The following is a 17,422-nucleotide window of genomic DNA, read 5'->3' on the forward strand; positions in this document are numbered from 1 at the left end:
CCAGCAATTGCAGATGCAATCTTATGGCTTCTCCTAGATGGGAGGTCACACTACAGGAGACTTCAGCCAGTGACCCAGAGACCCCGCAAGGGCCCAGGTTGCTCCTGTGGGGTCTGTGGACAGTGATTGCACCGAACCAGCCAGCTGGCTATAGATCTGACTTTCTGGGGACTCCTATCTCTACTGGCAATAAAAAAAAAAAAGTTGAAAACCATTGAACTAGATAATGCAAGAGCCTTCCAGTGGCCTTGAATATGCTATTCATTGAGGTCAGAAGCTGTTATGGAATTTTTCAATACACGATTTAATCTGGGTAGCCTGAGCTCCAGAAGCAGAGGGAGGAAACCCAGTGACTCTGGAGCCAGGGCCCCTCGGGCAAGGAAACGGAACGTTTTCAATGGCTTTTAGAGGACGCATTGGCCAAGTCACACATGTTACAGCAGTTCACTGGCAGCATTATAAAGCTAGAAAAGCAGTGTCAGGTGAGCTGCCTAAAAGGGAAAAAATTGCTCCCTACTCTGCAATGTGATAATATTTGGGCATTTGTGGGTTTTAACTGCCGCACGATCAGAAGGCAACATCTTAAGCGCAGGGTTTTAGCGGCCATCCTAGACACAGAGTTAGCAGCAGCTCCTCAGCAAGCAGAAACCTGCCGTGGCACTGACTTCTCAGCAACTGAGGTATCCCACAGCGGGAGCTGGGGTGACACAGCCCTGCCCAGGCAGCAGTGTCGCCTCCCTCTGCGCCCCCGTCCACCCACCGCAGGACATGCCCCACCTCTCCCCTCGCCTGCATCAGCAGCGCCAGGAGGCGAGCGGCTCCCTCTTGGTCTTTCTCCATGAGAAAAAAAAGGGCTTCTTTTTGGTCTTCAGTTTGCTTCTCAGCCAGATCAGTCCCTGGATCTGGGTCCCAATGTGGCCATGCAACCGGTGGTGCCAGGGCAGCAAGGGGAGCAAGGAGGGAAGAAGCCAAGGGAGGGCTGGGGACGGATCCTGCCCTCAGTCCAGTGAGGTATGAGTACCACTGAAGGTGTAACCTGGTGTCAACTCCAAAGACACCAGTGGCAAAACGGCTTTCCATGAACCACTTCAAGAGCTCTCTGCCTCGATGGCGTTCCTTCCCTCCTTGTGCCTAGAAAAGTTTGCTGAAGCTGTCTGCAGACAGCATCTTCTTCTCCATTCCAGAAAATCTGGAACTTTATTGATAAAGCCACCAAACCCGTGAGCCCTAACCTTCACTGCTTTGTTTCATTCACTCCCAATGGAAAATAAAACAAAATGTTCACTGACTGGTTCCCGCAGGGTGTGGGAACAGCTCACAGCGAGGAGAGGTGGCCCGGAGCTGGGGAGGGCCCAGGGGATGCTGCGACTGTCCCTCCTCACCCTGCACTGCACAGCTCTTCCCAGGCCCTCTGATAAATGTATGTTGTGATAGATCTTCAAGGATAATGTCCTCCAGTCAAGGGAGCGACACCACCATGCTCCCACCAAAGAAGAGCCCATTAAACTTTCTGTCCCTCAAATGCCAGTAGCCTTTTTGTGGGTGTCTAATTTCAGAGACCGATAGAGCCCAGGTATTTATACTTCATGCTCAAATACATCCAACTGTTTTTAAAGCAGAGGGCATTGCCAGCCCAAGAAATAGAATCTTATCCCAAGGCCTTGAGAAATTCGGTGGCTGTTGTGTAAGTGTCTTCCTCCGTCAAAAGCAGCTCTTGGTCAAGGGCACCCGACGCTAACCAACGTTGATAAGAGGACCGCATCCCCCGCTGCTGCAAATGGTCATACTGCTCAAAGTGGATCAGGCCCTATATTTTGTTAAATAAAAAAACACCACAGCCTGGTGAAAGGCATCGTGCAGGCAGTGTCTGAGGCAGAGCTCCCTGCCCATGTCCAGGTACCCTCAGTGCCAAGGGACGACGGAGACCTCAGTTCAGGCTGTAAAGTCTGCATGCTGGCTTTAGTCCCAAGGGCAGCAGCCTCGCTCCACGCAGGCAGGGACCATCAGTTGCACTACCCATCTCAGGGCCAATTAACCTCGGAGAGCCAAGGTGAGGACAGCAAAGCCTCCCGGCAAAGGCACCTTCTGCAGCATCCATGAGATGGGGAGAATCTGGGGCGTAAGCAAGGTTAGAAAACAAACTCTAATACAAACAGAGCTGAAGGGATGGTTGGATATCATATAAATGTGTTTTAACAATAGAGGAAGCCCATGTCTGAACATGTGTTTTACCTCCCTGCATACGTAATAACTGTGGAGGGATCCTGGAAGTGCAGGGAAACAGCAGTGACTCGCCATCCCCTTGATAACCAGGGCCTTGAAGGAAGATGTGCTCCGTGCCCCCAAAAGACCTCCCAGCGGTCATAAACGTTTTGCTAATTTTAGTTTTTTGGATGCAAGGTTTGTGTGGCCTTCTCCGGAAAGGGACCCTGCTAGCACACCATCCCGTGCCTCAGTTTCCCCACCTGCACAGCCAGGGTAACTGGGCTGTCCCCACAGGAGCACTGGGAAGATGGATTGGTTAATATTTGCTTAGTGCTCTGGAGATAGCACTATATAAGTCTAATTACATTTTATGCCCTCATGTGATAAGGATGTCATCTTGGATTAGAGGGGATTAGTTGTTAATGCCATTCCTGTACGTACCGGTCCCCTCCAGGGCTTTGATTTCTGCTGAGAAGGTTTTTCACTCTGCTTTCAAATCAGCAAGGACCTCCCAGTTACGTTAATCAAGGAAATCAAAGGTTTTTGGTGGCTGAAAACAACACTCGGTGGATACCTGGAGATGTCTTCAGCCAAGCAGAGGTGTGTGCTCAGTGAACACTAGCGCGCACTCGGCATCTCTCTTGCTTTGGCATCCCTAAACCATTAACAGGGCTGGGGGAAGGGGGTTGAGTGTGTCCCCTTCCTGCGCACTGGGCTCCAAACACACCGCCGAGTTATTAAGTACAAATCTAAGTTAATGTTTAGCGCTCACCCAAAACACGGAGATCGCCGAATGTCAAAGGAAATGGAGTGAGAAACCATACGCCAGTAATGATCGCAGGGCAAAATGCTACTGAGAGGACGTCCCCACATCCCAGCAGCGCTGCTCTCAAGGGAGTGCTCTGATCTGCAGCAACGTCCCAGAGCAAGCGAGAGGGGAGTCTGGCTCCCACGCTGCACGGTGAGAGCCAAGTGACTCATAGGGATTTTGCTTTTCTAAACCTATTGCTGTGAAGTTTATATCCTTGCATCTGCAGTGACCCTGACCCCTCTCAGAGGACTGTCTGGAGAGCCAGAGTGCTCTCCCCTGGTTGCAGAGCTGTCGGAGATTGAGCTGAGATCCCTTCCAGGGATCCCTTTCCAGCACTCCCACCTGCTCCGAGCACTGGCTCACCCCTGGCATGGGCTGGATTTCAGCTGCTGACTTGGAAGGAAAAGGGCTATCCTGTCCCCACCTCCCACTAGCGTGGGTTTGTCCTGCAGGAAACCCTGGATCCGTCACCTATTGCTGACCACCCTGGATTAGCCAGGAGAAGGACCCAGGCTCCTCTTAGCAGCAGGAGGGGAAGGATACCACCTCCTGGCTCTCAGCCCCTGGCTGACAGGAGCGGCTTTGGCTCACCAGCATGATGAAGAAGCTCAGTGGAAAGGAAAACCTCCAGGGACTTCTCAAGCTGCATGAAACTTCCAGAGGCAGATCCCACCGTGGTCCTTCAGTGGGGATTCTCTGCAGCCAGGTATAAACCAAGGAGCTGCAACATGAAGTGGTGGGAACTGGTGGACAGGGAGCACTGAACAACAGCAAAGCTCTTGCAAACACACCTAAAGCGTGAAACCGATATTCACTCAGGCTGCATGGTGATGGCCAGGGAAGCATGTCAGCACAGGTTGGCAGGAGCATTTACCAAAATCCTTGGAGGAGATGGTCTTCTCTGCAGCTAAAGCTGGGAGCAGAGGCTGACAGCCTGAACTTGTTGCAGCAGCAGTATCAGTACCCATCCGAGTGGAGAGGTGCTCCCAGGGCAAAGGGGACCCCATTGAAGCAGATGCTGAAGATGTCAGAAGGGGGTTTGGAGAACGCCAAAATCTTGGCAGCGGTGGAGCCGGACATTGCCCTGGGTCCAGCCATAGTCAAACAGCCTGCTCCGTGGCACAGTGTCCCGGGCAAGGACAGCCTGAAGCCTCAGACAACCCTTCACCACAGCTCCTGCTGCCCCAATCACAGGGTGGTGCTTCCCTCCAAGCCTGCAGAAGCAGACGGATGCTCGCTGGCCGTGGGAAATCGGCTGGACATGTAAAGGAAGCACAAACATTGCTTTTGCAGTTTATATTTCAATGGGAATGGGCAGCTGCAAGGCTAAACCGTGCATGAAGGAGAGAACCGGGTATCCTTGCAGTTACACACTGGGAAGTCCATGTCCTCCAAGCAGGGCAGCCCGTCATTCACACGCAGCGTTTTGGAGAGGGGTTGCTCTGTATTGTTCGCATTCAATAATAAGTGAGAATATTTTTTCATTTGTTAACACAAATAAAATGACCCCAGAGAAAGGAGGAATCGCTGCTTTCAGGAGAGGTTTGGGGTGCAAAGGGCACTAGGAGCCCTTTACGGTCCTGGGAGCACCCACAACAGTGATGAGAGGGCACAGCTAAGCAAGGCAGAGGGTGGCCAAACCTTCAGCCCCAGCTCTGAGGCGCCCATGAGGGCTCAGATGAGCACAGCGCAGGCTGAGCCTGCCGGGAGCCGAGCTGTGCTGCACTGGCGCCGCTGCTCCAGGATCAATGGGATGCAAAAGCAACCGGGGCTTTCTGCTTACCTGGGTAAGCACTACAAGGCAATTAAATACCTCCATTTATTTCTCATTGTTGGCCAGAAGAGCCAGCCTGTTGCAAGACAGGGACTAAATTGCTGCCGCTGTCAGTCCAGGTAGGTGCTCTCTGTCTCCCAGGGCAACAGGAGCTGGGGCGCGGATCGGGGCATCCTATTTAACTGCCTCCAGCACAGCACCCTTAGCTCGGGCCAGTCCTGCAAGGCAGAGCTGAAGCTGGCCAGGAGACTGAATTTTCCTTCCTAAAAAAATAAAATGAATGAAAATTCAAGATTTTGGGAAAAAAAGGTTAGCTCGGTGTCTGAAACAAGACATGTTCCCTGGAAGCCAACTGATGGCACAACAAGCACTAGGGGCAACTGCAAGACGGGGTGCTGGTGGTCGTGGGGCTGCAGATGCCACCAGGATGCCCTGGCTTGGCACAGCCCATCCAGAGCCACAGCGGAGCTGGTGCCCTGGGAGCCATGAGCATCACACTCCTTTGGCTGCAAAGACCAACCTCCCTCCCAGCAGCTACTCCAAATGCAGGCACGGAGCCAAGCTGTCAGGGAAGCCAGCAGGGCCATTAGCAATTTTATCAAACTCAACATTTTTTGGCAGAACATTTCCATTTTGGTGAGTCAGCAGCCTTGGAAAGCACCTGTCAGCAGCAGCGAAGCTCCCCCTGTGTGGGGAAAGGCCCCCAGGACACACACCTGACCCGGCCCAGACCCGGCTGCACGGACACCATGCTCAGAAGGAGCCACACAACGAACTGCCCCACGTGTTGGCTGATTCCCCTCCAGTCTATTCCTTGTCCATCAACAGAAAAGCTCGTCTAAGCTGAGTTTTCAGGTTAAGTGGAACAACATGCATCAGGTCAAGACAACAGAAGGATTTGCCCTCTGGCTCATTCACTATTCAAGAGTTACTTTCCCCTTTGTATGCTCAATCAAATAATCATTTTGTCAAAATCAGGCCTGGAGATGTCAACTTTACTATCCCAGCTATTAACAAGTTTTCCTCATCTACATTTTTCTTGCTAAGCCCAAGACTTCTTGCCCCATGTGCAGAGAAGAGATCATCCCCCCTCTCTGCATTCCGCTCTCACGTATTTGAGGGCTGCTTTCATGTCTCCCTGGGCCCCTTCTGTCGCCCATTTTCCAACCCAGGTCAAGCTTGCTGGGAGTCATCACGTCCTCGCTGATCTCTGGCCACCCTCCAACCTGCCCACATCTTCCTTGTCCCAGCGTGAAGCCGGCATTTCTTCACAGCCCTTGTCTGCAAACGCAGGCTGCACCTTCTTCCAACAGGTCCTCACGCCCTTCACAAGGATTTATGGCCTGACTGTTGCTCAGCAGGGATGGAGTTGTTAGTGCTGTCGGAGAGACGGAGGAGATAGAGCAGGGGATGCAGGCACGGGGGGAGCTGGCAGTTGGGAGACTTGCCAGGAGCCCAAAAATGCTGCCAGCCCGCGCTCCCCGCTCCCTCTCCAGCCGCCAGCCAGGGAGTTTGTGCGCAGGGAGCAGAGCCGGGTCTTCAACATCAGGTCGCAGCGCTTGGACTGAGGTTTCACCTGTCCCAAAACAGGGGACGGCTCCAATGCAGCTCGGGAGGGGCAAGGCAGGGTCTAAAACTGGGCTGGGGATTCGCAGCACAGACCAGGGTCATGGAGCCCCTGCCAGGGAGGGCTTTGTTTTTCTCCCCTCTTTTTTTTTCTTTTTTTTGGCTTTTTAATCAGGATGGGTTACAGGAAGGCTGACAGATGGCAAGTCTCGCTGGGCGGGACTTGGCTGCTCGCTTCCCTCTCCCAGTAGCATCCGTGGGGCTGCAGACCATCGGCTGCAGATACCTCCTTGCAGGAAAAAGCAGGAAAAAACTGGCAGGGAGTGGAAATGAGTGGCAAGCAGATTAGAAACCCAGCTCCTATTTATAGACCGGCAGCCGAGAAACTGCCCCTGCGACAGGGCCATCTGTTTAACCCTTTCAGCCCCAAGCACCAACCACGAGGTGCTGAGCCAGCCCTGGCCCATGCCAGCGGGGTGAGGGAGCGGTTCGGCACAGGGGAAGCAGGAGACCCCATGCCAGGGCACCCCATGGTGCAGAGGGGGCAGGAGGCAGGTCCGGGCATGATGGACCTTACAGAGCTACTCCCCAGCAAGGATGATGGGGATGGGGTTACAGGCGTAAAGAAGTTGGGTCACTGGGACAAAGAAGAGAATATCCCAGTGTCCTACTACACAATGGCAAGAGCAAGCCAAAAATATTTCCTCTAAAGGGAAGGTAATCAACAGGTTTTAGGGGCAGCTCCAATGTTTCCAGCCTCTTTTGTGACCCTTGAGCTTTGGCAGGGTTGAAGGCAATGGGGGCCGTTGCTTTGAGGGCCACTGCATACCTGTTGCTCACGAGTGGCTGCTGATGCTCACGGGGGGCTGCTCCATCCCACGGGAGTGGATTATGGCCCCTACCCCCTGCTGCTCCCCACCATGGTCACCCCAGAGCTTTTCAGCAAGAGGACAGCCAGACTTCGTCACCAGCTCCCTGTCAAATTCGCAATGATTTGTTAAATCTAGTAGTGTTGCCAAGGAGCGGTCAGGCAAACACCAAAAAACATAGAGTTCACATTGCGAGTGCCCTGTATGCCCAACGGGTGGGACCAGGAGCCAAGTAGAGCATGGGGTGAGTCCCAGCAAGAGGCACATCTCCAGGTCCCAGGAGCACACTGGTGCCATCTTCCTGAAGCTCCCCTTTGACTACTACTCTACCTGCTGTCATTTATGGGTGCCTTTATGCCATACACAGTCATTAAATACAGAAATTGGGTATTGCCAGCTTGCTCAGCTTCCTGCTTTCCCAGGTCTGGATTTCATCAAAAGCAGTGGCAAGCAGAGACACATCTGGGGAGCGTGAGCTTCATTATGAAAAAAACAAACCCCAGTATTAACCCTTGGGGCACCCTAAACAGAATGAAAGAGCTGCTTAGCTCTGCCATGCTATGTTAGACTTCAGTATGACCCAAGTTTATCTGCAGGAGAAGAGAAAGGGCTGCAACACCAAAAGAGGGCAGGTTTAGACTGGACATAAGGAAGAAATTTTTTACAACAAGAGTGGGGAGGCACTGGAACAGGTTGCCCAGAGAAGCTGTGGATGCCCCATTGTTAGAAGTGGTCAAGGTCAGGTTGGATGGGGCTTTGAGCAACCTGACCTAGTGAAAGATGTCCCTGCCCACGGCAGGCAGGGTGGACTAGATGATCTGTAACCGTCCCTTCCAACCCAAACCATTCTATGATTCTGTGAAAAAAGGTGTCGTAGCTGCTTAGCTGAGAGTTGGGGTTTAGTACCTGGCCAGCAACCACTGCCCGTAACAGAGATCTCCGAGTGTGAAGCTGCTGCGTGCTGGACACACACGGGCTGTCCTGTGCCACCAGCAATGCAGTTCCTGCGTCAGCAGCAGCACACAGACAGTGGGGAGTATTTTCCACTCCATTTCACCTCCTGCAGTTCCAGCAGCCAAGCAGCTCCCCTTGGCCAGCTGGTCCAGGGTCACCGCTGCTCCCTGCATGAGGATGGCTGCACAAACATAGGGCTGAGTGTGGGCAGGTTTGATTGCAATTTTCCATCATTTAAAAACCAAACCTTCCCCCTCAAACCCCCTCAGCTATAGGCCTCAGCCATTTGCTACCTCTGCCTAGAGAGACTTTCCAGCTGTTCTCCCGCTTGCTTGTGTCAATAGCTATTTTTACAAAATTGCTCTTCTTTACTTCTTAATTGATCTAAATCCTTTCCCTTAGCTTTCTTGTTAAAGGTGGATTTAAAGAGAAGGAGTTCGTTATCTCGGCCATTTTTGAGTCATTATGAATTTCATCCTTCTCCTCATTAATTACTCATTACCCCTTGCTCTGGAGGGCTGCTTTGTCCCCGATGTGTTTGTGAGCAGCTTCCCCAGCATCCTGTAATCCCCCCAGCCCCGCGTTAGCTCGGTCTGGTTTACGCTGCCTTCGCTTTCCCCTCCGCTGCCCACCTGGCTGCTCCTTGTCTCCTCTGCTCCCAGGCCAGCTCTTGCCTTTGCATTGCGCCCGAGTGCCTGTTTCCTGGTGAGCCCTCCGGCAGCTGCCTGGCCCTGGATGCCTCAGTGGGTCAAAGCCCCACGAGCATCATCCCTGTGCGTTGTGCCTGCCCCAAGGGACAAGCACCCATCCCCGCTGGCCCCCGTGCCGGGCAGACAAGGAGAGTCACTGGCTCCTGGTTAATGGGTTGGCACTGGAGTCTGGATATAAATAGCCCTTTTTCAGAAAGCAATGGCTTTGCTTGGCCTGTTTCGGTACCTGCCAAGTTATGACAAAGCAGCATGGAGAGCGGAGTAATGTTGCATAAGGACCTTGGGTTTAACGGGCTGGTATTTCCCAAGCCTTTGGCTGCAGTCAGATCCCCAGGGAGAACCTGAAACATGTAAGCATCTCCTGTGCTACAGCTGCAGTGCTCCAGGGGAGCACAGTGGCTGCAATGGTGTAATCGTCCTCCCATCCGTGCACGAGCACTTCCCTGGCAGGGGAGAGCCGAACATGGTACGGGCAGTCAGAGACTGACACTGCTCCTGAAGCAACCTTCTCCAGTCCCATGCACATATAGCTATAATCCCATATTACCCACGAATGGATCCATGACTGGGGATCACAACGAGTGATGGTCTTTCTCTGGACCTAAACAAACACACAACCACCCAGTGTCTGCTGGCAAGAGACCCCCTCCAACCCAGCCTGATGCTCGGGTTGATTTCCATGCCCGTGTTGCCCCAGCAGCTTCCCAAAAACCTTGCAGGACTTTTTTCTCCATCACAGCAGGGGATGGAGATTTACGGTCTGTCCTCTCCTCCCCAAGGTCAGTATTACATGCACTTCTGCACTGAACTTCCTCCCAGCAGGAGGGCTGGGGTCTGCTCGCCAGGGAGGGCCCTTTCCATACTTCATGGATGTGTATGAAAACGCAAAGCAGGAAAAATGTGTTGGGTTGGTAAAGGGAGGAGAGGGGTGTGCGATATTTGCTTGAGGAGGGTAAACGAGGGTTGCACAAGCAAGTAATTGGGTTGCACAATCAGAAGCTGTGGAATTATTTAACTTAACAAGTTACCACTGATCAACTGAGCTGCACTTTCTCAGGGGTTTTAAGCCAAAACATCTTATTCTTTAACTGGAGCAAATTAAGATAAGGCACCTGGTCCAGGAGTGCAACTCTGGACACGCACTGAGCCGCTCCTCAGCGCATCCCTCAGTGGGAGGGAAGGGTTCGCAAAATCTTTTGAGAGGGATTGCAGAGTGCTGGGCTGCGAAGAAATCAGCAGCGGTTCAGACCCTCCAGGACAGAGAAATGAATTGAGAACAGGCTACAAGTGCTTAGAGCAAGCCTTCACACTTGCCTGGAATCTCCTAACTACCTTTAATTGCTGGCAGCAACTCCAGTTCGCCACCATAGGGGAGAGCCCAGCAAAACCATCTGAGCCAGCAATTACAGCCATTCCTCATTCTCCATCTGTGAAGCAATCATGTGGCTTAAGACAACAGGGGACTTCGTGACAAAGGAGCTACAAGGGACAGATACTTTGAGGTGGTTCAGTAAACAAACACCCCCTTGTCAACACGCTGGAGTCTCAGCCCTAAAGGACATGCCAAAATCCAGCACAGAAGGAGCTGGGAGACTGAGCAAGAGGATTATTTTCTTCTGCTCCTGTATTTCATTGGTAACTGCTCTGGGATGCTCCTGTTGAGCTTTTCACTTGCTGCGGTTGCATCCTGCAAAACTGTTGCCTTCTGCCATGGTGCTCCTGCAGCAAAGAGGGGTGGCATTGTGCTGGCACCCCCGCAGGTGCAAGTCTTGGCACCAAGGCCTGTATTTGTGTATTTTCCAAGGAGATCAGCAGAGGGTCAGACCTGGGCAGTGAGTGCCTGGAGGCATGAGCCATTGCTGGGAGAAGAGAACTTCCCCCAGAGGAGCTCTGTGCATCTGGCGATGGTTGGTGATGAGCCAGCAGCTGTAGCTCCATCGTGGCCTTCATTCCTCATAACCTGAGCAACAGCGCGAAGGTTCGGTAAAACCCAGTCGCAGGGTACAGAGACGTGCTCTCTGGAGATGGAGTAAGCGAACACCCAGCCTCCTCTGGTCCAACCCTTGCTGCCTGGTGCTCCGGAGGGAAAGGAGACCTCCAGCCATGCAAACAGCCCTCTGCATGAGTCTTGCACAAAATGCCAGAATGACCTATTTCTGCATCTGTGGGATGTCCCTCTCCTCGGCCTCCACAAAGGGGTTCGCAAGGACTGACCATTTTAAGCACGTGTCAGTGAAATACAGCTCCCCAGCTCGGGTTGTCTAATACCACATTTGCAATGCCTCAGACTTCAGAGCTTTTCCAAATTCCTCAGGGCTGTAAGGCTAATTTAGGCCAGCATCTGGAGTTTTACAAGGCACGGACAAGATAGAGCTCTACTCATTCTCTCTTCCCTTTCTTATAACCACAGGTACCTGGCACTGCTCGAGAAAAAACACGTGGGAAGCACTCTGGGAAGAATCCAGGGTCACTGGGCAAGGCTGGACCTTCCCTCATACTGCTCCGACACGCGGCAGTGCCACCACGGGGATGAGATGGTCTGTCTGCAGCAGGGAGAGCGATTGCTGCTCCTCACTCCCAGCTGGGCCCCTGAATCTTGATGCAGAAGGGTCCCTGGGCTGGCACGGGCAGGGCTTGGTGGCAGCTAGGAGTGCAGGGCAAAGGAGACACCAGCGAGGCTGCTGATGCTGCGAAGGGTCTGCAGCTAAACAAAACTATTGCATGTCTGAAACTTCCCCCAAAAATTGTCAGACTTGTTCTAGTTCAGTAACTAGCTGGAGAGTAAAAAGGGCAGATAAAATAATCCTCTTGCAGGAGGAGAGAGGATAGTTTAACTAGCAGCGCCTTATCCAGCATGGCCAGAACCGCCGTGTCCTGAATGCTGGTGCTTACGCACCGTAACACTCTCCATGTACTCCTCTGTCTGGGAATATTCACACCAAAAGCCTCCCATAGGAAATCTGGACCTCCAGTGCTCTCCTGACTCCCTTGCACCCACCACAAGGTATTTGAGGACCTTTTATCTTGATGCTAAAGAAATAGCATCAAAGTAAAAGTCATACCTTAGGGGATCTGTTTCCCTAGTGTAGAGCACAGCTTCGCTACGGGTTTTTAAATTGTGATGAGCTGTTATTCCCCCAGGATAACACACAAGCGCTTGAGTGCTCAGGCTCCCCGGCCACTTCAAATTCAAGTTCTTTGTCTTTTTGTACCAGGCACAGAGACCTGTGCAGTTCCTAGCACCCCTTCACCTCCCCAAACACTTCATCACACAAATTTCTACTGCCATGTATTTTAAAACCTCTGCAATTCTCTTAACAAGCCTCATTAACGCAGGCATCTTTTGAAACCCTTGCTCCTTGAGTTACATGACTGCATGAGACCATCAGCTTTCAAACAGCATATGGCTCTTCAGTTTGTAACGTCGCAAGAATCCCCTAAAATTATGACTTCCCAAAAGCTTTTAAAAGCTGACAGTGGAAGACCAGCACCCCAAAAGATCAGCTGCCCACTGGCCCCACTACCACTCACAGACTGGTGCCTGTAGGAAACAGCCAGACCACCATGCACCCTCTAATTAACACATGGAAACACAGCAGCCAGGGCAGGAATAAGAGCAAATCCTTTACAAGCAAAGGCTGCTGGAGTGAGGAGCTGTGTTGGATAATGAATCTGCTTTAATATTTCTCCCCCCAAAAGAAATCCAACTTCCACTTATTCTAGGGCAAACTCAAAAGGTTTTATTTTAATTTTTTTTTTTAGCAAATTCTATCACATAAATGTTAACAAAAACATCTGTACAATTGCCATGATACACTCAAAAGTGAAACAAATAAGATATAAATACAGATATGGATGTAACATGACAAAAGCGGAAAAAATAGAAAAAATACATGCGCATGAACACGGTGCCAACAAAGTCATTTCTCATGGTTGGCGTTTTTCAGAGCGGTTTTTACTTCCCATTTAAAACATTGTTAGCAACGTCCTGCTGTATTCTACGAAGGTCTATTTTTCTGTCCCTTAATATGTAATATTATGCTTGATAAATAAAGGGGTGGGGAGAAAAGGTTTTGATGACAAAGATGTGAGTTACATTACTTATACAGGTTATTGGTAAGCTAGTAATAAGCAATAAAAAAGACAGTCTTGTATTGTATTGTAATCCAGGCAAGCACACATAGTGTACCTTAAGAAAGCCACATGCCTCGATATTTCTGCACTACATGAGAACTACAGTACGTAGACCTGTGGGGCGGATGGATCCGGTATTTGCCCATGCCCACGGAGCACTGGTGCAGCCAATGGCAGAAAAAACATCCACATCTGAGATTTCGGCAACCTTGCAGCCAGGAGCCGCTGTCTGCTGAGAGTCTTCTCCCACTCAGACTTTTAAAGCATGATGGGCAAATAAAATACACTTTTTTTTTTTAAGGTACGAAAAATTGAAGCCCTGCATAATGGGCAGCAAGGAGGAAAAAAAAAAAAAAGGCAGCTGCAGTAGGTGGCTACTGCTGGGAGAACGTGAACACAAGCTTCACCGGTGCGGTGAGGCACTGCCAGCATGCAGATCTTTCTCTGCAAGCATGCGTGGACGCTGTGATTTGTAGCCAGAGAGACCTTTATGCTTGCTGAATAGAAAACAAAATGATTGTACAGCTTGTTGAAGTCAGAACACTGGAGATCAGAGAGATGACATTCAGAGCTAGCCCTTTGAGTACTTCAAAGGAAACACACACAAAAAAAAAATCGGGTCATGTTCAACATACTAAACAACCTTACTATGTACATTATACGCAATGATTTATAAATACCTAAGCAGAATGCTCTCTACTGTATACAGGTATAACATACTTCTAGAGTACTCAAAGGATGAACAGTCCTCGACTGACTCACATAACGAAATTAAGTAGCACGTTAATGAGCATCTGTTGACAAACAGAACAGAATCTGATTCAGAAAGTAAGGCCTGGTTCTACCATTTGCAGCCCCAAGTGTGCCAATAGTATCGGAAAACACACGCTCGTCGCTGGAGTCGCAGCAGGTTGCATGCGTCTTTTGAAGGACAAGCTGTTAACTCCTACTGTAGTGTCAGCGCATGCACTAGGGTCAGTTCGGGGACGTTACAGTGCGTTCACTCTCAGTGCATACTAACAGGATTTTATAAAACATATAAAATCATTTGAGAAGGAATTCAATTCCTGGAGATTTGCTACAGTGTGCCATACAAAAAAAAACAAACAAACAAACAAACAGCAAAAACGGTGATGGACCAAGCTCCACCACAGCTGGGAGGGACTAAATGCCATCTGGTCAGCTATGCTGACCTTCTGAACCCCACAACTGGAACAGAAGATGCTGAACTGACATGGGGAGAAAGAGAGGCATAAATACTAAGCAGTTAGAGTACAAATTAAAAAAAAAAACCCAACGAAAAGTCAAACCCACTACTAAAAATTCAAACAAGACAGCTAACTGCTGCCAACAAGTCAGCTGAATATTTCCTCAAAAGGGAAAATAAATTCGTGTTAAACTAAAATAATTTGAATCATTCAAAAAATTAAAAAAGAATATTCTAACAAGCATACTGAAAGATGTTGAAAAGGAATGGTCCACGGAAGGGGAGACACCAACCATAGAGCAGCCAATCCTCCCTCTAGCGAGGATGGCTTTTCTGAGCCTGCAGAAAGACCCTGGGGGAATCCCACCCACCAGGATCGCATGGTTTCTCCTGCCATGGCATTACTCATTGGGAAAGATGAGGGAACTAGCCCTGCAGCCAGCAAAAGCGTGGACACATCCTGACAAACTCAGGAGCAGGTCACCTCCTTTGCTCTCATGTCAGCAGGGAAAGGGAGCAAGAAGCTTTGCAGCCCAATCCCACACAGTCCCCACCAGCCCCAAGCCCTCCTGAGCTGGGGACTGGGAGGGGAGCTGGCACCAAGCATCACCTCCCAGCATAGCTCCTCAGGGCTGGGGCTGAGACACACAGGGATGCACTGATGGAAAGGGAGGACAATGGGGCTTTACCCTCCCCGCTGTGGTACTGGAAACTCTCATGTTCTCAAGTAGGCTACCACGGTGTCCCTTCAGCTCCCCAAAGGGGAAATCGAGGGGGCTGGAGAGAGACCGAGGCACTGAGAGCCACCAGGGAGCACACATCCATCACCACAGCTGCAGCCGTAAGCTTCAGGTCCACCATCCTCTTGCATCACTGGCACTAGGGGCAAAAACCCAGTTCTGATCCATTGCAGGTTTGGGGTGGGCATGCCCATCAGCCAGGATCCAGCCCAGGGCCAAACACAGCACATAGCATCCTCCTGCTTCCCCTGGTTACAGCAGAGGCAGGGGGAGCTCATCCTCTGCAAACAGAAGGTCTCCCTTTAGGGAAGGGTGCTGCTGTGGGGTATTTGACTGCTGCTGGTTTGGCTCTGATTTGGTCTGTGTCATCAGATTTGCCCTGCTGCACCCTCACTCAGAGCACCCTGCTGACAGCAGTGCCCAGCGAGGTCTCTCCGCACCCCTCAAACACAAGCACCCAGCAGGGCTGTGCATGGGGCTGGCCAGGAAGAAAGAGGTTTCTAAAGGCAGTTAACAGCACTGCAGGCTCTTCAGTGGCACAGGAGGGGAGCTGTGGCAGCAACCAGCACTGTCCCAGCTGGCTCAGTAGGTGCTTCCAACGGGGTCTTTTTGTCCTCTTTGCTCCATTTCAGATGCCCTTTCTGTCCTCTGGGATGAACATTTTGCCCAAAGCACAAAGGAGTTGTGGGGACAAAGCCATTCACCACCCAACACCAGTGGGTCAGGTCAGAGCAGATGATCATCCCTTTGACACTACAGACTTCAAGAACAATGCAGCTAGCCTCACAAGGCAGCACTGAGATACAGCCCTGCCAGCTCCCGCTGCCCACCCACAGACACACTCAGAGCCTAATCCAACACCCACCCACCTAATTCCAGTGTCCCATCGCAGGCATCAGTCCCAGAATTGGGTCTCAGGTTCCCTTTGGGGAGTAGCAAGTAACCTGGAGAGTCTTTTGAGCACATGAAAGAGCCAAATAGGTTGGGAGGGGAGAAATATTTACAGAGTCAATGAAAGGAGCAAGAGCCCAGCTGTTTTGCACTGCACAGCTGGCTGGAGAGCAGTTACAGAGAAATCAGCCCAGAGGTCTATCAGAAGAACTATGTACAAAAACTCAGATGTTTAAAAAGAACCTACTTTCATTACACACTTGATATCTCCCAGTATTAAAGCATCTGAGGCTGGAATCACAGCCACATCTGCAAAGATCTCCCCACGGAAAGCCCTGCATGTTAGGCAAGCTGCAACAGGGAGTACAAAACAGGACCACAAGACTTGTAAGAAAAGAAGAACCTAGCCAGAATGACTGCGGCCATGGGGAGAGAGCAGGTAACTAGCACACAGAAACCAAAACTGGGTATGAACTAAACCAACAAGATTTGTTTGACCTTTACGCGTGTCCAGGTTCTTGGACTCAGTTTTGGAATGCTAACCTAAACATATTTCCGAGATTTCAGCAGGCTATACAAATATGTTTAAGTATGGCTTTCTGTTGTTCACTTTTAATGAAGACTGCAACACAGACCTTGTTTCCTTTACATTCAATACCAGTAAGATTCTACATAAAAGCTTTTAAGGGACTAAAATACTGATTGCAATAAATATCTGCATGGCCTCCTTGAGCTGATGGAGCGCGCCAGTGAAGAGTAGCAGAAAGGTCTCTGAGAGGCACCGTTGATTGCTTCTAAGTCTACACATGTCCACATATCTCCATTAACTGTGCGTTGAAACATCTGAAGAGGAACTGCTGTTGCTGTTGGTGGTCTGGGCCCTCTTTATGTACAAGTTTAGTAGCTTCATCTGAAAGAAACAAGAACATCAGGAGAAAATGCCAGGAAAAACAGGTGGACAAGAGTCAACTGCAAATCTTAGAACTCGCATTCTGCAGTGAACTCAGTTTTGAGTGAGCTGACACTGAGCTCTCTGGAGGAAAAGCAGAAGCAAAGCTGAGCATATTTCAGAACAGAGGCAGGAGGGTATGCCTAGTCCCACTGAAGTTAGACAGATTTAATGGCATTTAGAAAAACTTCTTGCATTTCACTTCAGCAGCCATTAGTTCACAGACCTCAATCCTGCAGCCTGCTCTGAGCAAGCAGGATTCCCACGGAGGTCAGTGGGGCTGCAGGCACACCAGCGATCCAATAGCCATGGTCCCTCCTAGGAAACACCCTGAACTCTCCATGCTTTATAAAATGTTCATTTTCAGTGTCATTTAAATATCTTCACTAACTTGGTACATCTAGTGAAACTGCAGCTGTTATGACTATATACTTCCTTTGCATGGGTTTGTTTTCTTTTTCTGCCTTACCACCTTAGCTCCAGATCCTGCAATGACTCATGCACATGTTTAACTTTAAACATGCACACAGTCTGCGTAAACCCAGAAGAATTACTCACATGTTTATAGTTAGTTATGTGGTGGAGTAGGTCTGTGGCACCTAGAATACTGGG

The 17,422-nt window shown here is 50.4% G+C and overlaps 1 protein-coding gene across 1 annotated transcript in view; it reads right to left on the reverse strand.

Annotated features, from left to right (window-relative positions):
* Positions 1 to 12,606: 12,606 nt before the first annotated feature.
* The window catches only part of CLASP1 (cytoplasmic linker associated protein 1), a 186,045-nt gene continuing 181,229 nt past the window's right edge, over positions 12,607 to 17,422 (reverse strand). Inside the window, exon 38 of the mRNA XM_009274983.2 lies at positions 12,607 to 16,771. Within this exon, the coding sequence (XP_009273258.1) occupies positions 16,685 to 16,771 (87 nt within the window). The 3' untranslated portion in view covers positions 12,607 to 16,684. The remainder of the gene's footprint in view (positions 16,772 to 17,422) is intronic.

The sequence above is a fragment of the Aptenodytes forsteri genome, unplaced genomic scaffold, assembly GCF_000699145.1.
Source record: "Aptenodytes forsteri isolate BGI_AS27 unplaced genomic scaffold, ASM69914v1 Scaffold255, whole genome shotgun sequence".
NCBI lineage: Eukaryota > Metazoa > Chordata > Aves > Sphenisciformes > Spheniscidae > Aptenodytes > Aptenodytes forsteri.